Source organism: Gekko japonicus, unplaced genomic scaffold (genome assembly GCF_001447785.1).
Source record: "Gekko japonicus isolate JY-2015 unplaced genomic scaffold, Gekko_japonicus_V1.1 scaffold950, whole genome shotgun sequence".
NCBI lineage: Eukaryota > Metazoa > Chordata > Lepidosauria > Squamata > Gekkonidae > Gekko > Gekko japonicus.
Window position 1 is genome coordinate 388,835 of NW_015163630.1, and position 7,767 is coordinate 396,601.

Here is a 7,767-nt window from a genome sequence, read left to right on the forward strand (position 1 = left end):
AAAATCCACAATGAAATACAAAAAATATTGAAATGCTCTTTTAAAAAGACACCAGAAATTCTGCTTTTGGGACTTAAAATGGAAGAAGTTAATGTAACAAAAAGACTCTACTCTGGTACTTAATAACAACAGCAAGAATGATTTATGCACAATATTGGAAAATAGACAAAGTACCAGAGATAGAAGACTGGATACAAAAAGTTCTGTTCATGGCAGAGATGGATAAAATCACAAGAAAATTAAACAACAGAGAAGATGAAGAGTTTTTGGAAGAATGGAAGGATTTTAAAACATATTTGGAAAAGAACTGGGATGTGAAGCAAAGTTTACTGTATTTAGAACAATACTAAACCAACTGATTGTTATCTAAAGATTTTAATGTTAAGAAAAATGAGAATATTTAATGTTATACTGAAAAAAGAGACAAAAAGGGGAAAGCATTGTGGGAAGCCGAGGAGGGGGGGAGGTATTGGGAATAGGGTGAATGAAATGTAATGGAAACTATTAAGTGTGTTAGCTATATGAATTCTCAATGAATGAAAAATAAAAAAAAATGTTAACCAAAAAAAACAACAACAACAACACTCTGTTGGGTCTAAAGCCCCAAAGCTTGCTAGTGATGTCTATACATATGCAGATACTGCAAAAAAAACAACAACATAGCAACCAAAGCACCACACAAACATCAGCAGAGTTGGAGCTAGTGGCTCAGATTAAGATTCACTGGCAGTTGCATCAAGCAGAGTGCACAGGGGGCAGAGGGGCAAGTCCACAGTGGTGGAGGGGTAGAAGCTGAAGCCAGAAGTAAGCAGATGAGGTGAGATTTATTCTCCCCATGCATCACCATGGGTCACCCACACATGCTTTTGGTATAGAATTGTCTTAAAGAATTAATTAATTAATTTATTATATACTGTCTTTATCATTGACTTCTCTGTCACCACCAGCGTCTGGACTGAATGCTAAAGGAGTTCAACATCACACTGCCAACTATCAGTTTTGTAAATGGGTTAACAATGACTTCTAAAACCACATATTAAATAGACGTTTACTGACTGGACACAATTCACTTGAACTATTGTAATGCACATTTAGCAAGCACAGAAAAAGCAGAGAACAAGAGCTGCCAATACGGCAATGGTACCGTTTGGAGGCTATGCCGAGCCCGTACCGTTCCTTGCTGGTAGAAGTGAGGGGCCAATTCCAATAGCCAAGCTGATTCAATAGCTGTCACATCTCGCATGTAATACTTAGAGGTCTGGATAACTTCATTGTAGACGACCCTAAAAAAAAAAGAGTTAGAGGAAACCATCAACTAGCAAAGAGCACCCTACTTATTTCACCTGAGAAGTGGGTCATTATATAGATACTGAGCCTAAATTATATAACCACTATCTACACCTGTAGAATGATGGAATATGTGCATGTTTCCACTTGGTGCAGAGGGGATCAGAACATTCAAAGGTCATGAGAAGGTCATTTTTCTCTTCTGCATACTTAATTGTATTACCGTACTAGATCAGCAGTATCCTCTGTAAGATTGAGAAAGGTAGAGTAAGAGTCTGAAGAAAATCCAGTCATATCCCCCCTCCCCTCCCCTCCCCATGGAAGAATTTCCCTGTCCATATTGCTCATTATATTCTCAGGGCATCACTTTTGAGATGGTTTTAAGAATTTGACAGTGGGCTCTGAGTATAAGTTTCAAGGGTTGCTAGAGAGTCTGGAAAGAAAGCATAGCATTTATAGTCCTACCTCCTTTCCTGTACTGTCGTATCATCCTCCTGGAGGCCAATACAAAGACAGAACCAGCAACCAAAAGACTAATAAAACCACCATCAACATTCAAAGGCAACAGCACTGATTATTCCTCCTTCAATCATTCCTCAAAAATGCATGATGCAGATGGCCATGAAAACAAATATTATATGAAATATGCCCTTAGATTGCATAGGACCAAAAAAAGATACTTCTCATGCAACCTGAAGGACCCACTAAGCCCTCTGACTTAAGTGGACTATGCTTAGGAATGCACTGCTATTTTTCCAGCTCTATACTACTACTTCCAAAATGCTGTGTTCTAACTAGTTGGGGCTTCTTAAAATCTTTTCTGATGTAGTTGCAGCACCAAATGAAGGGAATAGCATGCATTCTAAAACCACAATCTTCCATAAAAAGTTACGACTCTGAATGATGGTCAGAGTCAAACCCAATTAAAACTCTTTAAACATACCAACGAGGTGGTTTCTCTGCATACAATACTGAGGTGGGGTGGATATGCAGTTCGTGGTCATCACGAATAGTCCTAGAAAGAGGAGTGTTATTTCAGACAATGTTTGTTTATAACTATTTAAAGAAGAAGAAAACCCACAAACAATTAATGCAGATAAGAGTAGGGCATATAAGTACTACACTAGTTAGCTATAGGTATCAAATTCAAACTCTGGCAAGGATTTCCAGCACACACGAGTTAGGAGTTTCTGCCTATATCACAAGAGCAGGAATTGTAGAGACTTCACCACATAAGCTCTGCATCTTCTCTCTCTACATTCAATTGTCTATAAAGGTACCAAATTTACCTTTGTCTTATTATGGATCCTAAAGCTTACTTCTACTTGCACTCAATTTCCACTTACATCCACCTATGCACTCCACATTGTTCTTCAGGGTCCACTGACCTCCCCCTCCCACAGGAATAGGATCTTTGTGAGGACAGAAGGGGGAGTGCTGGTTTGGATGTGGTGCTCAGGGTCCACCTATGACGGGCTGTCTCTATCAACTGAGATGACTCACAGAGCCTCGTATGATTTTGGGATAACTGGATTTTAAACTATAAACCTTCCCCTCGGTTACCAGGTGTTCTAAAGGCAGCGAGTGTCTAGGCTTTGGGTTCACTGCTGTGGTGCACAAGTAGTATATGGAGGTCACTGAGGCAGGAATTATACATTAGCCACAAAGAAGATCTTTTTATTTACAGACTGGTTTCCAGGAACAGATCAGCAGCACAGGACTCCAGATAGACAAAAGAGAAACCTGGCTGAGGCACACTAATTTAGAGTAGTTTGAATTTTCTTTAATTCTTTCCAGCATAAACAGGCTTTTACCAATTAGTCACTAGGTTGGATCCTAACACACACACACAGGATTCCACCCACACCAGCCTGCCCTTTCCCAAGAGTCATACTAAATGGCGCAAGGTCTGCTCACTGCCAGAGACAGGCCAAACAACTGGGTACTCTATGCGCTGTCAGAAGTAGAGCCAAACCACTGTGTCACTCTCCCAAACAGAGCTACCCTTTCCTCAGTCTGCTCTCTTCCTGAGCCAGTCCTGAGTTCTCACTACCTTCTCCCTGAGGCAGAACTGAACTCAGCTCCTACTGTGTTTCCCTGTTTTCCTCTTCAGGAGCAGGACAGCCTTCTGTCCATCACACCATCCAGATTCAAATGCCAAGTTAGCCTTGAATAGACTTGGGGGAAGTCACAATCTATATATCTAATACCGAAGTTGCCCCCTGCGTGCGGATACTTATTTCTGCACATCGGGGGCACCTGGGGGGGATGGAGATTTTCGTACACACTTGGGGCAGTCCCCAGGTGTGCACAAAAATCTGAAAAGTTGGAAAAAATATCGGGGGGATACTTAAATACCCCAAAAGTGACAGAGCGTCCCCTGCCGCCGCCACCGCTTCGGAGCTGGGGGGGCCAGCGAGGCCCGGGCGGCTGCAAGCCGCCGGGCCTCGCTTCGAGGGGAGGAGAGACCAGCTCCCAGTTCGGAGCCGGGGGGGAGACCGGCGAGGTCCGGTGGCTACAAGCCGCAGTGCTGCTACCTCTCTGGTAGTTCTTAGCCACCCAAAGCCTTTGCCAGAGGTTGTTTGGAACCAGCTATGGCTTCAGAGGCCTAATAATCTGAAATGGCTTTCGGTATTTAAAACACTTCGGAGAATTTCTGTAGTGTAGCACTTACCCTGGTGGGGTTTTTTGCACAGCTTCCACAGGCTGTTTTGTTAGTCAACCAAAATTCCATCCTTGGTGCCAGAGGACCTGGCCCTAGACTCTTTTAAATAAGTAGCAAGGTTTTAAAAAAATGGCTTGGAAAAGGTCTCAATTCAGTACGGATTTATTTTCCCTGTTGTTATCATTGAACTGTGGATTCTGGAATTGTTTGCAGATCCCATTTCTTGCAGATTTATTCTCATACTCTTCCTTCTGAAATTTGTAAGAGCACATGAACACAAGAAGTTGCTTTATACGGAATCAGACCACTGGTCCATCAAAGTCAATAATGTCTACTCAGACTGGCATCAGCTCTCCAGGATCTCAGATTGAGGTCTTTCACATCACCTTTCACTTGATCCTTTTAATTGGACATGCCAAGGATTGAACCTGGGACCTTCTGCATGCCAAGCAGATGCTCTGCCACTGAACCACAGCCCCTCCCTAGCCTGCTTAAATTCAGATTAAGCCATGTCTAGCAAAGGCAGTAAATGGAAATGATCCTACATGGTTCCATCTTTTAAAAACGTGGTCTTAGACAGACGGTGTAATCCTAAACAGTGTTACACTTAAGCCAGTGGACTCCTGGAAAATGACTATTACCGGCTTCAAGTCCCATTCAACCTCAGTTATCCACCTGTTAGATGAAAATGCTATACTGACAGACCCCACAAAGCTGTTGTGTGACACCAAAGATCTCTTTTTCAAACCTGTATAAATTTATCAATTGATCAACCACCCTGTTGTTGTTGTCACTTATATCCCACCCTCCCCACTGAGGCGGGTTCAGGGCAGCTTACCACAATTCAAGGATACAATTAAATACAGTAAAATACAGTAAAACTTATCATAAACTTATAAATTACTTAAAATAACTATCATTTAAGACATAAATACATAAAATGCTGGAACGTACTCAAACAAGCGGAACACTTCTTATAACATAGGCCCCTGTCACACGGGCAGGAAACTGCAGAGGAGAAGTGTGGCTGTTTGCCCCGGGGCAAACTAACATGCAGTAAAGCGATCAGACCTACTGTGGAGGTTCTGTGGAGGTACTGTGGAGGTTCCATGGCAAGGGAGAGGTGCCGATCACAACACACACCTGCGCGCAATGAAGAAGCGCGCGGCGCGGCGAACTGGTTTTCTTTTTTTGTGTACACTACGAATGCGCATGCTCCGTTGGGTGCGTGTGCGCATCCACGGAGACGTGGGGGGAAAAAAACCCTTTTCCGCAAGGGGACATGGGCGGGCGCCGGATACCACCGGAAACGCGATCAGACGCCCGCCCTTGCCCCGCAGTTTCTGGAAACTAGTACCTCCAAGGTACTAGTTTTTTGCTGCGCTTTTTCGGCAGGAAGCCTCAGTTGTGCCACGGAAGCGCTACGCTTCCCAGATGTGCTGGTGAGATCGCGACCGGAAACTCCGCTTGTCTTCCGTATCTCTTGCGTGGCTAATGTTGCGTGTGACCGCAGCCCAAATATCTTAAACAAAAGTTTTGTCAAAAATACCCTAAAAATATGTATGTTATCTTGGAGAATAAAACATAAAAGGAAATCAACGTGTATAGGGTCTCTAAAATCAAAGAAGGACTGATTAAATACTCAGCGAAGGAAATAGTTAACATCTTTGCAAAATACTACAAAACTCTTTAAAGCACTAGAAATCCGCAACAAGATACAGTTAAAGAATATCTTAACTCCTTGCTAACCCTACCGAAGCTCAATAAGGAGTACTCAGATTTAATGGAACAGGAAATTTCTATAAAAGAAGTAACAGAAGCAATTAAAAACTTGAAAAATAATAAAGCTACTGGATAAGATGGAATACCTGCAGAATTTTACAAGTCTTTCAGTGCAACACTAGCAGAATACCTTGTAAATACGTGTAACAAGATCTTACAAAAAGGCATTATACTGTCTACTTGGTCTGATTCGGCGATTACAGTAATACACAAGGATGGAAAAGATCCAACCATTCCCTCATAGTACAGACCAATAGCACTGCTTAATCATGATAATAAATTTTTACGACAATCATCGCTAATAGATTAAAAACCTTTATCACAGAATATATCAAATCATATCAAATAGGTTTCATCCCAAACTGACAATTAACAGATAACATACAGAGAACCATCAACATAATTATTCACGAGAAATAGAATGGAAAGGACTCGATAATTCTAGCAATAAACTTTGCTAGATAATTCTAGCAACAAATTCGACCTTTGACTCAGTCGAAACAACTTACATGAGAGAACTATTTAAGAAGCTAGGATTCGGAGAAAACTTCTTATGAATGATACATGCTTTATGTATGAGAAATAAAGCCAAAGTATGGGTTAATGGTAATGATTTCCCATTCTTTCAACTAACAAGAGGGATGAGACAAGGGTGCCCATTGTCACACTTAATCTTCACAATCGCAATAGAACCGTTGCCCAAAGATCTCAGAACTTTCCATATGTAAATGTCCTTGGAACGCTGGCCGGGACTGCACAAAGCAGCCAATGAACCCAGCCAGTGTCTTCCGAGTGGCAGTTTTTTCGGCCTAACACTAAAGGGGCCAATTTTAGAATTCTGGCACCCAAAACTCTTTTATAATAAGGGAGAGATAGTTTTTTGGAGGGAGGGCGGGGTAAAAGTCTAATAAATAAATAAATAAATTATAAGCCCTAGTTGCAGATTAAACTAAGCAGATATTAAGACAAACAGAAGCCACCACAGCAAACAGAAGCCTACAAAAATGCATTTGATATAAACCAAACCGAGTATTTTTTTTTGGTATTTATTCAGCTGAATGAAGATTAGACAATCTGATTCAGCTACTGATATAGCTGGGCTGAATAAAAGCCGATATTATTCGGCTTTTATTCGGGCCAGCTATATTGCCAAGTCATGCCAGTCAGGCCAACTATTTTGCCAAGCTGTGCAGCAGCATAGCTTGGGAAAGGCATTCCCTTCACTCACGGAGGAATACCGCCACCACACTATGAGTCAGCGAGTGAAGATGCCTTCCCTTCACTCCCCCAAGTTCTACAGCTGCGGCAGCACAACTTTGCAAGTGAAGAGAGGAGGCATTTTTAAATGCTGGATAAATTCAGGTTTCCCAGTTATTTCCCCAAATCCCAATATCATACCAATATTGGGAACATCGGGAAATACCAATATTTCTCAGATCCAATGGACCCAAATATGAAAAAAGCTCATTTTCTTTTTTTTGTGCACACCCCTACCTCTAACCTCCAGGGAATTGCAGTTAAAATCTAATTCTAGTACACAATGCAAGGCCTTGTCTGCTAAACCTATAATATTTATTTAGCACATTTTTTCCCATCCTTCCTTCAAGGAATTCAAAGAAGAATACATCACCCTCTCCTTCTCCATTTTCTCCTCACAGCCGCCTTGTGAGGTAGGTTAGGCTGAAAGAGAGTCATCCAGCAAGCCAACTAGGGATTTGAACTAAGGTCTGACACTTCACCACTATATTACACCACTGGCTCCAGACAATAACTTCCTTAAAATAATGTTGGAAGCTTTCCTGGGATAACCCCTTTCCTTCTTTTGCAGTTCTTCAGGTGAAAGAATTCCTCCCTAAGAAACTGGTGGACATTTGCAAAAGGCTTTCCAGTCTCTCATGAGGTAGCTAAGTTGCACTAGGAAAGAAAATGCTCACTTTCACCCAGCCAAAGATAGTCTTCTATGCTTTCAGCAAAATTCACTGATAGAGCTCACTTCTTTGTGCTGGCTCTTAGCTTTTCTATTACACCTTCAC

The 7,767-nt window shown here is 41.8% G+C and overlaps 1 protein-coding gene across 1 annotated transcript in view; it reads right to left on the reverse strand.

Annotated features, from left to right (window-relative positions):
• DHX35 (DEAH-box helicase 35) overlaps positions 1-7,767 on the reverse strand; it is a 54,370-nt gene that overhangs the window by 10,873 nt on the left and 35,730 nt on the right. Inside the window, exons 20-21 of the mRNA XM_015407528.1 lie at positions 2,231-2,302; positions 1,172-1,283 (exon numbers count right to left, since the gene is read on the reverse strand). Of these exons, the coding sequence (XP_015263014.1) occupies positions 1,172-1,283; positions 2,231-2,302 (184 nt within the window). The remainder of the gene's footprint in view (positions 1-1,171; positions 1,284-2,230; positions 2,303-7,767) is intronic.